At 34.7% G+C, this 18,301-nt stretch overlaps 1 protein-coding gene across 1 annotated transcript in view; it reads right to left on the bottom strand.

Moving 5' to 3' along the window:
• Nucleotides 1–13,856: 13,856 nt before the first annotated feature.
• The window catches only part of LOC118265498 (titin), a 60,299-nt gene continuing 55,854 nt past the window's right edge, over nt 13,857–18,301 (bottom strand). Inside the window, exons 8-11 of the mRNA XM_035578400.2 lie at nt 17,633–17,834; nt 16,958–17,341; nt 16,321–16,674; nt 13,857–15,695 (exon numbers count right to left, since the gene is read on the bottom strand). Coding sequence (XP_035434293.1) covers nt 15,517–15,695; nt 16,321–16,674; nt 16,958–17,341; nt 17,633–17,834 — 1,119 coding nt within the window. The 3' untranslated portion in view covers nt 13,857–15,516. The remainder of the gene's footprint in view (nt 15,696–16,320; nt 16,675–16,957; nt 17,342–17,632; nt 17,835–18,301) is intronic.

Genomic DNA, 18,301 nt, shown 5'->3' on the forward strand with positions numbered 1-18,301 from the left:
CATTATTTTGTAGCCTTTTTTACAATTTTAAACATAAATACTTAAAATTTTAGAACTTAATTTAGTTTAAAAGGGAATAATATTTATGTTAGAAATTTGTGCGTTTTTTTACTTTAGGTTTAAGGTTTACTAATTTTTTTTTTAAATATACATGCCATAAAAAAGTTCCTCCTTTTTTGACAACCCCGAGCGTAACAAATTATTTGTATGTAAATTACAATGAAACCCGTGGCAACTTTCCCTAATGTCTGTGTAGCCGTTATCTTTATAGATTTCCTCATATTGTTTGCATTATAATACGAAGAGGTCCTAGATGAAGCCCTCTGTACCTCAACAACTCTTTAATATGCAATACACGATGAATACGGCGCGTAGGTAAAGTTGCCAAAAATTTGGTATCTTTACCCATGTTGTTTTTTCTTTACTACGGCTAAAATAAGTGTTTGTATTTAATGACGATTACGGTAAAGTGAGCCAGATAGACTACAATTCTAAATATATAGTTTTGGTTTCTATGCGTCTTATGGTTAAAAATATATTTCGTGTTTTGTTCTAAAATATGGTAAAGTTGCCATTTTTTCTAGTAAAGTTTTAAGCTTTTTCTAGTATCCGTACTTTTTGTAGAATTCGAAAATAAAGAATTCGAAGACTATTTTTTCGACTAGCATCGATACAGACAGTCTTCTAGCTAAATAGACCAATATTAGACCAAAATCAGAGTTATTTATGTATAAAAGGATAGATATAGTGTTATTGTATAAAAGCTACATATAACTATGTAACACTATATAACATTAACATAAATGTTACTTACAAAAAATGTAGTTATAGTATTTTTTACTTTAGTCATAGGATAAAATGGCGCAACAGCGTCTACTAAACAAATGGGTGCTGGGTCCGATCTTCAATGAAATGCTCACCCTCTTGTTATAAAAGGCCAATAACATAACCGAAAAGCGTGACGTGGCATTATGTTATCTAATGCATAAGAAAGCTTTATAAATTAAATACCTCTATAAGTAAATTAATGACCAATCACGAAGTTTAAACGATGAATTTCCGTTCGCACTATAAATGTGGGGTGTAAACAGCAACTTGAAGTTTAATTGAAGACAAACTCCCTTCAAGATGGTACACAACACCATACTCTTAGCTCTTGGCTTTTGGCTAGTGGCTGGTGGACCACTTTCATCGTATCGTCGCCCTATCTCAACTACAAGACTAAGTTTGTTGAGGCAAAGTTTAGAACAAAATATATCCAGTAGTTTAGTATTGCTATCCTAATATTATTAAGAAGATTTTTTTGTTTGTTTGTTTCAATTAAGCGGGTGTCTAGACTGTATAAGTGTATGCTACACTCTTAATAGATAAGAGCGTTCAGTAGAGTTATATTGGACTAATTTTAAAAATCCTTTAACTACTTTTAAGCCAATTTCCAATGCCCATTTTAGTTACAGTATTTCCTTTAGGGGTATTTTTATCGTAGTCCTCCATTAATTTAACTCTATATTTACAGTGTATTGGATTTTATAACAGTAGGTAAATAAATATAAAAAATATTGAGTAAAATGTTGAAAACCTAACACATAATATCGGTGTGAAAAGCAAAGAGATATTTAAAAACGAATATTCCACCATTGTTGTTCAGGATACGTGGCAATTACATATTTTTTATTTACCATTTTACACGTTTTACTAAATAAAAAGGATCGTAAATAAAATACGCTAACCGGTTATAGAGGCACTCAGTTTGACAAAATGAACACATTTCGCAGTTGAAAAATAAATTTCTATCCAAATAATATTATAATCCTATTTGGTGGATCGATCCACGTAACAAGATCGTAGGGAGGTCAAAATTGTATTTGAATATAAAATAAAATATGAGTACAAATAAAGGTACATAAGGCAGACTTAATACCTACGTGCCATTTTTACCTATATGGCATTTTCTCCCAGTCAATCTTTGGGTTAAGTAGAAAATCAGCAAAAATTGGCTAGTGTAAGATACATTAACAATTACATAATATTATGAACAACGAGTAGTAACTACCTATACATGCTCTATGCTGTGATATATTTAAAACTTATGTACAATACAATATGTAATAAATATTTTTGGAGAAAAGTTATTCATACTGATTCCGCAAATAATTATGTTAATATGTTTTATAGCAAGTCTTTGACCAGTAGAAGTAAATAGGAATAAATGTATACACCGATGGTAAACTTCCATACATATACGTTAGTACCTATACTCACTATATAATGTATTGTTCTACAATATGTATTGTACAATAAGCTTTCACCCAGGTGATGACCTCGTTTTTCTCCAGATTCTATTCACGTGTAAAACAAATTCAATAAATTCCGTTTTCAAACGACTATTTTCGAAGGTATGCTTTATGATCGTATGTATGTGTGTATGTATAAGTAAATACTGTGTATGTACTTATGTCTTTTTTATCAGTACCTGCTCACTGATATATCGAAATATCTTTATATGATATGTCGGAATACCTTTTTGCCGCCTTATTGGTCACTTCATGTAGTTTTCTAGTCAATAGTCTATACTATGTAAACCTTTTTCAAATGGCCTGTGACAATTTTTGATAACATTCTTTGGATTAAATTAACTCGAAAATGCATAATCTTAACAAAGTCTTTACCAAATACCTAAAACTGAGTGAGACAGAACGATGTGAGACGTAGAGGCAACTTGAAATTGAATGACGTCTCAGTCTCAGCATTCAACCGTGAGTTCTCTAGTGAAGGGACTAGCTAGGGGAGAGGACTGAGAGGAACAACTCCCTCCGACTCAGTAATTAGACACGTGAGTCGTGTAATTAATTACTCAGCTTAAACTTCAAACGAACTCATTTCATACGATGATTTGAAAAATCTGTTGGCATACATCCACGATCCACCCCATGGACGTTAATCCCCCTTGTAAAAGGTTTAAAAGATTTATAAAATTAAAATGTCTGTCAAACTATACAGCGTGTAACAAAATATCCATATACATCAAGAAGCACTGAAGAATACAGGTTGAATAGAATCTCTACACAAAGTTTTAGCTTAAAATACGTTTAAAAAAATTGGTACCAAATACTTGATGTCGCATTGTTCTTGATTTTATAAATCATACAAACGTGTCACAACACTACAGGGGTCACTCGCTAATTACGAAACATTTCTTCTGTAAATCTGATCGCCTAGTACCTATCTACCTAATTTTAATTCGCATGAAAAATTAAAAAAATATTGGAAAAATTCATAACTTGGTACCATGAAAACATGAGTTTAAAAAACCCTTCCCGTATCGTTTGTTATGTTATCTAGAAACCGTGCACTTGATATGTATACCCCCTTTTTGTTACACCGTGTATACCTATAATAGTCTCTCTTATTCCTCAAAGAGTTAGAATATTATACACTACCTTTATCAGTCTGTTATCATTATAATGAGTCATACGTAGTTTGGAGAATAACCAGATACATTTCCGAGCCATAAAGTTGTCGAATACTTTCCATGGGAGTTGGAAACCAGCATGTTGTGGTTGGGAGTCGAACTTGTAACCGCCTGACCAAGAGTCCCAAAACTACATCTAATAATACTTTGCCCACCTAGAGATGGAACACAAACCACAAACTTTGCAGTTGCATTCGCCTTTGTGTTATAATTATTCGTTAATGTAAGTTTCCAAGTATCAAAACCCAGTTTTGGTGTAATAACAAAATAATAGCTTGAGAAACTACTGGTACTAGATCAAAAAGTAATTTCCTGTCTTCTAATTTATTGTATTGAATATATAAATATGAAACAGTTCTTACTGTCCTAAGTAATATTGTAAATACGAAAGTTAGTGTGTTTGTTTCGCTTTGACGTTTGAATCTTAAACCAAAATTTGAATCGATCTTCATTTTTGACAGGAACTCTGTAGAACTAATGTCAATAATCGATCTTAATCTTAATATTAAGGATGATTTTCCACCAGAGATGTGCTATGTTTCGTTGCTGTGGATGCGTTTGACTTTCACCAATCATATTCATTGGTAGACAGCTTAGCAGTGGTGGGCAGGGACTCAGCTGAACTATTTTTTTATATGGATGGATGCGTGCTATGGATGGCTTCCTATCTATCGATACATCACATACTCGAGCTGCGCATCTTCCTCGCACAGCTACATAACTTAGTATCGATGGAAACGGTCACATAGTTTCACAGCTTAGCTATTACATCTTCGTAGCATAGCTACATAGCATATTTCTAGTGGAAAAACCCCTTAGAATTGAAATCAGCAGTAAATCGAATTGATGAATTTTGGAATTAAAATAGACACGAAGATATAGAAAACGGTATGTTGACTACGTTTATTGCGAAACATTGTTTGTGTATTACAACATATTAACGTAAAGAACAAAAGTAAAGCTTCAGGCTGAAGCTTGTATATCACATTAAGTCCATACTTTGGCAAAATATAAATATTTCAGTAAGAAGGTAATTGAGATGCTAATAATTTTGTTTGAGCATGAAGCCTTATTACATAATAATTATATTCATACTTTACTATACATACCTATCTACTGTTTTGTGTAGATTTATCTATAGAATATACTTTTTTTCTGTCTAGACAGACTGTCGCTATGTCAGATATAAATAACCAGTGAGACATACATCCGATTTTTTCGATACGATATTTTATGACCTTTCTATATATTTTTTGTATAAAATTTAACCTTCATTATACACCTTTACAGCATACATTTGCATGTATTTCACTAAATAAACGATTATTATTAATGCCAATTATATAGGTATAACTACACCTGACCTAACTGGACCTAACTGTTGTGATATATACTTCACACACAGGTACACTTTTTTTAAATAGTGTCTGCGAAAGAAAGAAGCTGCCGCTGAGTAAGAAACTTAGGAAAACCTTTCAAACTTTCAATACATAATAAATATGATTTATGAAAATTACTTTTTCATCATAAGTCATCCTGTACCGAGTCAGTAAGTCTTCTAACTTCAGGTTTAGAAAAATAGAAACTAAAATATGTAGTGCACATAACATATGAAAAGTAGATATAGGTTGTGACATATTTTTCTAAATAGAGAGACCTGAAGTAATAATATATTTACGACATCATTAGGTCCGTTTATATGTAAGCCCAGTAGAGCAGACACGTGTCTCGTAGGACCTTATGTAGGCTACCATGTCTAAAAATAGAATAAACTGACTTTTTTCCTGATCTATCAATCAGAATAGATGTAGGATAGTATTTCATAAAACCCTAGCTTCTACCAGCGGCTTTGCCCGCATAAAAAGTAACTTATATGTTATTCCAGATCACTATCCACCCCTGTTCCAAATTTCATCTCGATACCTTCAGCGGTTTTGACGTGTGAAGAAGTAACAAACACACAAACATATAAAGTTTCGTATTTATTTATAAACTAGCTTTTGCCCGCGACTTCGTTCGCGTGGAATAGTGACTTCCGGCAAATTTTTGGTTTTAACCACATAGTTCCCATTGTATCTCGCGGGATCTCTTAAAAAAATGAGATGTGGAAGATATTCCAGGGAACTCTTCAAAAATCAACATAATGAGCTTCTGCGTTTGAATTTAATAGATGTATACTCACTTAGGGCATTGAAAAAATAGTTTAAAAACGGACTTAAACTAACTTAAAACTAAAGAAAGCTACGAATTACGAATTTATAACAATTAAAAAAGAAACTATATTACAACCTATCCTCTATGCTATAATAACCAAGCTTGGTCGCTAAATAATTTAAAAGAAACGACTTAAATCTAATCTAATTAATTTATAAATTAGACTTACAATTTTATTAAAAAAACTAACTACAGTAACTACTAATAATCGATATCAAACTAAACCTACGTTAAATAGTTTAACCAAAAAACCAGGAAAACCCAACAAATAAACTTATTAATTGACAAATACAACGAAACCAATTTAGAATATACGAAACAGCAGGACCACTACAGACAAATAATCATACGACTGATAATACACTTTTTCTACGATAGTACCGAAGCGCTCGGCCGATACCCAACCAAATGAATGTAACGAAACCATAGCGCGATCTATTTCGATCCCAACGCCATCTATCGAGGATAAAGACAACTTGGATTATTTATTTATACTCCGTTCGGGCATTTTCTTTGTACTAAAAGTTTAATTATATTGATATTATTTTTTTCATATTTTTTACTATTTACCCGTTACCCTTTTTTCGATGAATTAAAACAATAACATGAACCGAAGTCGTGTAACGATCGACATAGAATTATTTATAAATAATTTATTTCTTATTTTTATTTTTTTATTTTTGAAATAAAAATATATCTATGTCCTTTCTAAGGTTCTAAACTATATCTGTACCAAATTTCAACCAAATCCGTCAAATAGTTGCGGAGATTAATGGTATAAGCATAGAATGTTCGACGTGATTCTTTAATTTGACATAACTTTTTTATTTATGAACCGATTGACATGAAACAAACACTAAATGTAAATTTAAGCATCCCACAATATATTCGTGAAAACCGCATCCAACTCGGATCAGCCGTTTCTGAGATTAGCGCGCACAGACGAACAGACAAACAGACAAACAGACAAACAGACAAACAGACAAACAGACAAACAGGACAAGTGGGACTTATCAACGTGTTCCCAATTACCCGCCGTTCTCAATTACCCTACTTTCCCCTAGACACTAAATAGATTAACCGACTTGGTATTACATGGATCTCACAACTTTTGACGGTAGAAAGACTGAGCTGCGAGACTTGGGTTTTTTACAGGATGTTTATGGGATATTAGTTTTCCGTTGATGATGGTTGGGTAACTAATCTCTATCTGCCAACTGTTTGAAAGCTGAAGTTTTACAATTTTATTTGAATAGGAACATGATTATTCATGAAAACGAAGTCACGTGTAAAACACATTGCCATATCTTTAGGTATAATATAATAGCAAATCCAAAAACTTTATCGTTGTATCAAACTCATTTTACTCATATATGGCAGTCGCCCCTGCAACTACAAGTTAGCTTTATACATATAATATATTACATACAATGTAATAAATAATTCTCGAGGCAAAAGACATGTCAAGGAGTTTCCTTTTCTGTCTTCCACGTAAAATGTATGCACTTACGCTATTTCCAAGAGCCTTAAATACCTTAGTGACAGGGATAAATTGCAAGTGCAACTAAGGATCATAAAATAATTTCAATTTAGAAGTTTACGAGTATATTGAGTGAAAAATAGTGTTATTAGAGAAAGGTGTGGATTGAAAGACGATGTAGTGACAAGGAGTGAAAAGGGAATGTTACGATGGTTTGGACATGTAGAAAGGATGGATGAAAGCAGATTTACGAAAGAAATATACAAGGCGGAAATATATGGCGTACGCCCTAGACGAACATATAGCGACCAGATTGGCGATATATTAAAGAAGGGCCAAATTAAAAGTAGGTACACTTCATCGACGAGCATGCATGAAAAGACTGATGACTGTTAATGAAGCGAAAGAGGTATGTAAGATTCGTAGCAATTGGCGTACCATTGTCTCTGCCTACCCCTATGGGAAACAGCCGTGAGGTTAAGTATGTATGTAGTTTAATATATTATCTTAAGATTTACGCAATTGATCAAATGCTACGAATATAATCATGGTTATTTTATGTAGAAAAAATACGGCTAAAATTTAAGCTCTTTCACCAAAATATAAATTAAGTGTGAAAATATTTTTTAACCTTTGTTTGCTACTATTCGTATTTTAAAATTGGAAAGCCTTTTTCGACTTTTTGCACTGTTACTGGTCATATAAGTGCACAACCTATTTTTACGTCATATTTTATTGTTGATGGTCAACTAAAATGGCTTTTTATGTAAAAAAGTGATTATTTTGTAACTAAATAATGTAGTTTTAGCTTTATTTCTATTGAAATGAAACCTTTTGCTAGCAATGTATTAATTTTCTCACATAATTAATTGTACAGTTTCATTTACGTAATTTGTGCCTAATATTTAAATATGTAGATGGTATATGTATTGAAAATTATGAATTAAAGTTATATTTAAGCTAGCCAGAAAATTATTTGGAAAACCGAGAATTAATCAAAATGATGTGTGAAACTGATAATATCAAACGCGATAATTTTCTATGAATAGATATGAAATGAAACCGTGTGGTGATTTAGAGTACATTAATTAAATTTGTCCCCTTTATTCTTCTTGCTAGTGTCATAAGGGACTCAACATATTACAAAGATCGCCTTTGGTAGGCTTGGAGATTTTTTTCTAATACTTACTAGGATGGCGTTTGGCCACCAGTTCGTCTGGTGGTAAGCGATCATGTGGCCGACGATGGAGCACGCCTACCTATCAGCAACCTGTTCACTCGGTTATTGCAAAACAAAACACGCTAAACACTTTACGATTTAACTGCGCAGTTTTAAATGTACAGTCGGACTGTACAGTTAAATTCTAAGATGTGTAGGCTGTATGTTCATACAATTTCTGTGCAGTTCTAACTGTACAGTTTACGTAAGTGTGTAGAACAAACAGTTGAACTGTATAGTTTTAATTGAATCGAATCAAGAATAGATAAAACTGTACAGTTAAATCATAAGGTGTGTCGGCTGCATGAACCTTATGTGTGTGTGTGTGTGTATCATGCATAGGGGGGACAGGGCAGCTCACAGCCCAGCAGTGGAATGTCCACTGCTATATAGGTACTTACTTTAATAAGTATTTTAATTGACAGGTGAAAGACACCCTTATTATGCATATATTATTGTTTGAATATAAGATACATCAGAAACGATGATAGAAAAATTAAGAATTAATATATTCTAGATTTTAAATTAAAATTGAAAGGGTTGACGTTGGCTCCTCTGAGGTCTATTATTCCGGTTTACTAATTTCTCGGTGAAAATCCTCGAAAAGTAATTGTCATCTTCTCTCCGAGTTAGCTCGATTAGCATATTGAAGAATGAACTTTTCACTGTTGATTTTTCCTAACTGTTTTAACGGAATTAGAGTTATTAAATTTCAATGTTATTAACGTTGACATTTTTGCTGTGCCATTTATGTTTTCTTATATTCCCAAGAGTATTGCATTAAATTTACAAATGCATATATCAGATTGTTCCCTCACAACATTGTAGGCGTACGTTGCTAAGCTACAGAGTTGCCTTAATAAAATATTCTGCACACTCAGGCTGAGTATGTACATGTTTGTATACATGTACGAAATGTATGTATACAAGTACATATAATCCCATTGTTGCAAACTTGTGATACACGAACAAAGGTTGACTGAACGTCAATTTAGCGAAGACTGTTACTGCTACGCTTTCGTAGCAGATAGCCCGCTACGAGCTACGAGCAGCGCTACGAGCTTTTCTCATTGGTTCAGCAGCGTTTCAGTGCACGCATCAACTTTGTAACTTTTACGAGATGAATTGTTTAGTAGTACGTAGTTTGAATTTAAAATGAGGACTAAGCAACCATAACTGTTCTTAATCTGATAGGTGGAAATAAATCAAAATAAAATTACGATTCGTTTCCTGGTTATGTTTAGATATCAAGGAAAACATTTCGTTGCTGTAATTTATTTTATAAATCTCTTTGACATTATCACATAGGATCAAGAGTACACACAGATATATCCATTTCATATCTGACGATACGATTCGTTGTATCGAATTAATCTAGAGGCGCTTATGGAAAAGGTCAATAAAAAACAATAATATATTATGGACAAAATTTATTTAATAAGTCTTACTTGTGGTTTAAAGTACTATATACAGGTCGTAACATTAATTGTAATACTTATCTATAATGAACAATGAGTTTAACGTTCATTGCTGTATATCTAAAGCATCGTTTCCACTTCGTCAGGTATTGAGTTTAATGTACTACTTACATACGTTGTTAAATGTCTTATACGTTAAAGTATAATTAAAGATGGCTGCCAAACTGTAAACACGCTCCCTACCCGAGGACGCAGAAACGAGCAAGAAAATTAAATCTGATCAAATATCCATATGGCATATATTTATATTTCCACTTAAGTACTTCAAATATCATATCTATTAATTGTAAATTACAATATGTAATTGTAAAAAAAATTAACTATTTACAAAATATCGATGGTCACCATTCATTTTTTCAATTTATTTTATAATTATAAAATTATATTTCTATTTATCTGTGTTGTTTTTTAATTCAGTAAACAGGCGAAATTATGTAGGCAGTGTTTATAATTATGTTTATGAGAATTATAATTGTTGAGCGCTCAGCTGCAAGTGATTTTAAAAGCTGCATTAAACACGTAGCTGATGGCTAAATACGCAAAAATATCGATTTTAATACTAATTTATACAACACAAATACAAACAAGCAGCCTGACTTTATAAAAATAATTATACCAAAAGCGAAATGAGACGGAACACTGATCGAATCAAAAATCGATTCATTTTGATGAATTGCAGTCATTACGGACGCGGACGTTTGTCAAAAGACTTCCATTATTCGTGGCGTGTATTTATTGAGATTCAATACGTTTTACATAAACGTGAATGCGGCGGTGAGAGCATGCCTCTATGACCATTAATAGAATTTCCTTTTATAACCGACCGCTGCTACCCGGCTCTACACACGCATTACAATATTTTTTCACCGATTCCATAACGGCATTTTAAAAATAAAAGTACCGATTTTTTCGACAACATAAAATGAGATTTGAACCTTCCATGTCCCTACACTAATTGAATTAATTGACAAGTGATAAACGTCACAGTGACTTAATGAATACCTGTGTTTACAACAACCATTGAACACGTACACAGACGACGATTTTGAACAACAAATTAATAAATAACATAATATAATAAAAAGGTTTAAGTGACCAAGAATCATAAATAAACATGTTAGTAAAACTTATATAGTAGTTACATTTTGCGTCCTATATTGTACCCTAATTCATGGGACATGGTATAACACCCATGTATATGCAGTCCAGCCTGCTCGCAATCATGCCCAGGATACTGTTGGAGCTGGCCCGCACCCGGCTCACCAGGGATGCACATCTTTAACGCATTGTTGCATAAAACAGTCTATGTGTGAATCTGCAAACATCCCTGGTGCGCTACAGAAGCCGGGCACCATATAAAACCGCCATAATGTCAATTGAAAATAACTATTACAAAAAATGGAATTATAAATCTAAATTATACAACTTTAACATAATTTATTTAAAAAAAACATGTAAAATAAAAAATTGAAGATTCATTTCATTAAGGTGGGTAATTTCGTAATTTTAATCTAAATGAACTTATGATCACAACAAAATTGATGGTTCGTATGAAACTGTACTTTAGGTCGAAAATTGTGTCAAATACTTTACATTATTCTAAGTTCTAACCTAATAGTCGAACCTAAAGATCAAGCTCGGAGTGATGCTATTACCTAATTACGAAAGATTTGCTTCAATGAACAGCATACTGCATTATTGTATGAATAATAAAAATATACATAATTCATAATTTTATAAATCATTGAAATAAACGAAACTCAAAATCTCGTGTTTCTTATTTAAGTAGTCATTCATAATATTGATAAAGTAGATTGGCACTAAACAAATAGCTAGCAAATATTTCTAGGACCATTCATTAGACGTATAAAATAAGCTTCAAAAAGCGAATTTACATAATAAAATAAAAACATAAACTGCTTATATGTTTGGGGACAGATTCTGCTAAACAGCAGGCACCTCACATAGACCGACTTTGTCATACCTAGCGATGTGCGACTAAGCGGATAAGTAATAGAAAATACCTTAAAACTTCCCAGAAAACGTAATGTATGTATAGACATACGTAGGTATATCATAGCAATATAAAGCGACTAAATAATTAATCAGATGCATTTAATAAATTCGTAAAATTAGCACAACTACCTGTTACAGAATATTTGTCATCAATTTTACCATTTATTCCCCTAACTATAAGAATGGCATAGGCAGTGATAGCAATTAAATCGTTTCCGACAAGAACGAAGGGACACAAAACAAATAATGTTTTAATGTGGGTAAAAATATTGTATGTATAAACAGCAATTTGAATTCACGTCCTGCAATGTTTACGAGGAAATAGGTAATACATTAAAGGACACGAACACACGATGTAAAATATTACACAGACATGTCCCCGATACTAGTATGACAGTCTTTTGTCGAAGGCTATAGCCACGGGCTTCGAGTAAAAAGGGGTTGGCTAGCAAAGAGGAGATTTGGCTTTCATAGTCCTCCGCCCTAGACAACCCGTTCGCTTACAAAATACACAATGGTGTAAGTACTATGAATGAGCCCCGCACGCACCCCTGGCTACAGCCTATACATTTATTACATTCATAAATCTAAATCATTACATTTACTAGATTTTGAGCTCCCATCAAAATCCAAGATCTCATTATTACTAGAAAAGAATAATATCAAGATTTCGAAAATCCGTACAGTCAAATATAAACATTGACATAACACGAGTGTATATTTACAATTAATATAATCAATATTTACCTTACAACTTTACTTGTGAAACCGATAACATCCTCATTATAAATCTTATCCTATTAAAGGTCTGAACTTGTCAATATTTCAATAAACACATCATTGTGATGAATGCCGACTGTTTCAATTTCCGTCAGACGTATAGAGTTTATGAGACTAGAAATTACCAAGTGACACGAGGTGAGATCGCGCTGCGAAATAATGTATTGTGTTTTCAAATTGTTCAATACATTTACGAGTAACTCGTGTGAATTGCGTTAAGATAATCCCATCAAAAACATCCTGTAAAAAACCCAAGTCTCGCAGCTCAGTCTTTCTACCGTCAAAAGTTGTGAGATCCATGTAATACCAAGTCGGTTAATCTATTTACTACTTGAAGGACCTTCTGTCTTAAGTTATTACATAAGAGTAACGTTTTAAACAAATAGATCGACTTGATCGCATGAAAACTGAAATTACAATATTATATTAGATTCTTTAGTCTCTCGCGCCTCAGATTGAAACTCTCGTTCCTGTTGGTCGCTGGCCCGTCGTGCTGTGTAGTGTGATACATACTAATAATCAAATCAAGCGATGTCCAAGTCGATCTATTTGTTTAAAACGTTAAATATTTTTAATATTGGCATGATAATAACTTATGTAATAACTTAAGACAGAAGGTCCTTCAAGTAGACACTAAATAGATTAACCGACTTGGTATTACATGGATCTCACAACTTTTGACGGTAGAAAGGCTGCGAGACTTGGGTTTTTTACAGGATGTTTTTGATGGGATCTCACTTCTTTTTGTAGATTAGATTTTCGTACTTCAAGACATGTCCAATCATGTGTTTTTCATTACGTCGACCATTTTACAAGTAATAATGTTGTTCAGTTTCATGGGCTAAACACACCCTTACCCACCCTATACCCCCTCTCTTGCCTCATATGGTAGGTACCTATCTACACCTATTAAATTTATAACCACCACCAACCACCAACTGCATAAATAACTTTGTAATCCCATATATTTATATGGGATTACAAAGTTATTGATGCAGTTGGTGTATTTGGAAAACTGGACCGAAATTACAAAATATTTAAGTTTTCCCATGATTAAGACACTAAACTCTATATGTATTCCAAATATGAAGCTTCTAAGTCTGCTAGAAGTGCCTTGGACTTTTGATGATCGGTGAGTCAGTGAGTGACAAAATTTAGAAACTTTAACAAGTTGTCATTCTTAAACTACTGTATTCCGTGTTTATACAATGCCGGATTAGTTACTGAAGATTCAGGTTTCTTGTTTTATCCACAACCGAATTATAGGGGGTCGAAAAAGGCCCGAATTGCTTCGAGAAAAGGATGGTACGGCCGTGCCGCTTTTTTTTTGCTCGACTTGGCGGGGGCACTGCCGTGCCCCCAGATTATACTAATCACTTGAGTGTCACTCCAACGAAATTAAAGTAGACACGTAGAAGGTTAATAATTTTTACAAACACCATTTTAATATACAATAAAACGTAATTACGGTCGTTACTAAACAATGTTCCGGGGGAGTCGTAATCTTCCCCCATCAGTGCAATTCATACAGAAATTTTGTCCATTACCAGATCAAGGCTTAAGGCCGCGTAACAAGGAATTTGAGACTTCGACAAGATTATTTTGGCTTGGAATATTGCTTGGAGATTTAAATCTGCACATAATTTCTTGTTCAAAAATGAGGTCTCGTAAAATGTGGCTTGGGAGATATTAATGGATTTGTATATCTTATCTCGTTATTAATTTTATTCGGATACAAAGCTGGATGTATTACAATATCAAATGTTTGTCGAAATTAAAATTAATACCCGAAGCGTTTATTGGGTGTAAAGCGTTTGACGACCTCTATCGTGTCAAATGAAGGCTCCTTCGTTTCAGTGCTCGTAAACTCTACGAACGTGCGTTACATCTACTCGTACCCTAGCATCACAATTGACAATGTCGATAATGATCACTATTCTACACTTCGATGATTTATTTACACCACTCGCACCATACTTGCATCAAGTCAATAATAAACCACATTTACAAAATATGAGCTATGGAGATCACATATCATTCGTTTCCGATCGAAACCTTAGTTCCGAAATTTATATGAAAGAAAACTTATAAGAGAAACAAGAGCTTACATAATACATTCTATCGCTTTTGTACCAGTTCATCGCGACAGACAGGTATTTTAATTTAAGAACTAAGCGATTTTATGGCAACTTCTTTATCTTAAATACCTTTGTATTGTTTACGAGTACCTCTTGAATTATAACTAATCATAATAAAAAATATTGAAACAAGAACAGTTAATCCAGATTTACTGCGAGAGTAACCATAATATTTCTTTTACAACTAGTTTAAAAGGCAAACTTTAGTTGTTTTTCTCTAAAATTGCCCATAAACGAACTGAATTTAAACATTAATTTTCTGTTGAATAAAGATGACAGCGACTGCTCAAACTGAAGGCAAATTAAATCACCTGTTAATTAGGCAATTTGGTTTCCGTTTTACAAGTTAACAACACTTTTAGTCCCACGTCACTCGCGAAGTTTCTAAGTCCGACACCACCGACTTATTTCTAGTTCATTTCCTTCCCTGTATAAAAATATTTTACTCGACTTTATCACAAAACATGTATTGTTCACACGCACTAGCTACACTTAACTTGTTATCATTGGAGAGCAACAGCTGCGCATCACGGACGCTGGTGTATTGTCACCAACTTCACTTATGAGTTCACGCAGCCGTCGCCCTTGAACTTGGTGACAATGAGAGTTCATGGGGTAACAAGTAAACGGAAGTCAGGGGCGGACTCGGGGGCCCACGCGACCCGAGCACGGTCGTCGGCAGCCGAGCGTCACACGCGTCGGCCATCTTACAGCCGTGTTCATACGATGATCTCGCGGATGACGCGGCGCGCGCGCGAGTTGGGCGTCGAGTAGCCCGACTCCAGCGACTCGTCGTAGCCCAGCGACATGTGCAGCGGCTTCTCTTCAGCGCCGCCCTCCTCCGCGCCGCCGCGCATGCCGTACTCCGGCAGACCACTCACCTCATGGTACGGTGATTCTGATGAAGAAAAAAATTCTGTCATTGCTACACTTTGAGAAATTCGTCGTCGAGTCGATCTCTCAATCGCTCAGTCGAGTGTTAAAAACAACTGAGTTTTTTTTTCAAGGCTAGTAGATAGAAATTTAAATATCTAAGCATGGCAATAGGCTCGCACTCGCACTCGAAAAAATGAAAATAAAAACTGAAGCGCACAGAAATTCAAACTTCTTTCAAACTATTCATCCGTTGCAGACGTATAAAAGTGGTATTTTATTAACGGTATTAAAATAAAATAATATTAAAGTAAACGCGGTAGACTGATTATCCTAATAAACGCCAGGTTTTCATTTGAAGACTAGTAAAGATAATCTAGTTTTTATTTCAAATTGTTCTGCACAAAAAATATTTTATTACAGACAACTTACAAAATAAAATTATTTTGACACTTTTTTAGAAACGCTTTCTTTTGCAGAAGTGTGGGCGTAAGGTCATTAACGCGCAGCCTCTACGTTCCACGAAAATTTATAGTAGTAATTTATGGTCAACTTTTCACGGGAGAAGAAAGACTTGCCTCAAGTGGAAAATGTTTGTATTGTGTGCGTAAGTATTGTTATGCATATAATGTTGATGAATAAATGCTTACCGATGTGTTGATCCATCCGCTTCTTGGGTTTGTGTACTGAGGCGTATGGGTCGGAGCAGTACTCCTGTCGCGAGGGGTTCTGTGCGGCGCGCATGTCGTAGTCGTTGGGCGCGGGCGGCTGGCTGGCGTGGGGCAAGTGCGAATAATGCGCGTAGTCATCAATGTTCCTGTAGCCCGCGTGAGAGATGGGGTCGTAGTCGTAGTTGCTCTGCCGGTCGAGCACCTGGTGCGCCGGTAACGTCGCCGCATTATTGGCCGCCGCCATCTTCATCTGCCACAGCGAGTCTTGCGAGTTCACGCTGCCCCCGTTATTACTGTTCGTGTAGCTATTTTCTATGAAGCCCATGTTTACCCCTGCGAACAATCAACTTATTTAATGTTGAATCCTACAACCACGAGAGGAACGCAACATGCAAAGCGTGCTTTCCAGATATAGGTTAGTTTTACCTTCTATGTCGATTGCAGTTAGTCCTGAGTGATTGCGTATGAGAAAAATAAATCAAAGTGATAAAATCGAAAATTGAAATAAAAATATAAATGAACAAAAATAAAATTATGTCCTTTAATCGTGTTGTAATTAAAACAAATATGGTCATGAGAACTAAAATTTTAAAACAAAACATGTTTAGATACTCACAGTCGGAATTAGGCATCGTTTGTCCAGGATGAGGTTGTGTATGTGGTGGTACATGGTAGGAGTAGCCGCCTTGGGTCGCGTACACGGCAGTTTTGGAGTCGTCCATTGATAGCGCCATGTCCATGGAATGTTCTAGAGCTTTATTCTCCATACCGGAGCTGGGATAGTACGGAGGCGGGGCCTGATTCTGTGGTGTTACTTTAGCGGGTCTCATTGAGTCCATTTCGTAGTCTTTGGACCTGTCCTTCTTGTTAGGCCTGCGCCTGCACTGGTAGATCAATAGCAATAGTCCCACAAAGAGGAGAACTACAACTGTCGTGACGAATATTCCTACAATGGCGGCCGTGGTGCGCGCTGATGTCTCCTTGATGTACGATGTACCAACTGTTGAACAAAAATCTTATTTAAAACACCCCATACATATAACAAAAATCTAAAATTGCTTGTAATTTGTATTGCGAGTTCAAAGTTGGCTATTAACAAAATACAGCGAGAGATTAAAAGCCATTAAGGCTTTCCTTATGTTTTCGTAAGACCAGTTTATTACAGTAAGTAATATTAGCCATAGGGAAAATGTCAGGATGAAAGTGAACAGCTAAAGATAAATCAGGAAACTTTAGTGCAACGTCAAAAATGTTTTGATTAATTTTGTTAATGTTTTGTACGAGGACTTACTTTCGGCTTCTGTGTAGTCACTGCACACGTCTTGATTGACTTGTAAACAAAGCTTGAGTCGTATGCGAGGGTTGAAGTCGTCGAGTGGAGGGTCGGTGACGTGTCGAGCAGTCGTGCGAGTCGTTTTACTGGGCAGCTCGACTGTGGCTTCCTGCACAGTCGCCACTGCACCAGACAGCCGAAGGTTCACAGTATCCACTACCTGTTACACAAACATTGTATCAGCTTTATGTTCTCAGTGCCAAATTTAATGTCAATAATATTTCTCTCCCGCAGACCACAGCGGAGTTAACGGATTTATAGCCTGGATAAAAATTGAAGACATCCTATCTACTATCGTGCAAAGCACGTACGCTATTTATCATTATTGTCTAACTATATATCAATATATTACGTCCAATTCCAAGAACTGAATTTATTTGATGTGTCTAGGTACTGCTAATATTGGCAAATATAACTCGATAGAACATGTTTGTATTTTATTCAAATGATCATCAATGTAAATATAGCCAAAACCAACGGTTGACTAATATCGCTAAAATCATAAAGTTTTCTCTTAATAAATATTATAACTTATTTAGTAAGTCGGCACTCTAAGTTAGCTCTCAGTTGAAACTTGAACGTAGCTTGTATTTTCATTCACATTCTGCTCTTAGTAGTAATTATTTC

This window comes from Spodoptera frugiperda, chromosome 28, assembly GCF_023101765.2.
Source record: "Spodoptera frugiperda isolate SF20-4 chromosome 28, AGI-APGP_CSIRO_Sfru_2.0, whole genome shotgun sequence".
Taxonomy (NCBI): domain Eukaryota; kingdom Metazoa; phylum Arthropoda; class Insecta; order Lepidoptera; family Noctuidae; genus Spodoptera; species Spodoptera frugiperda.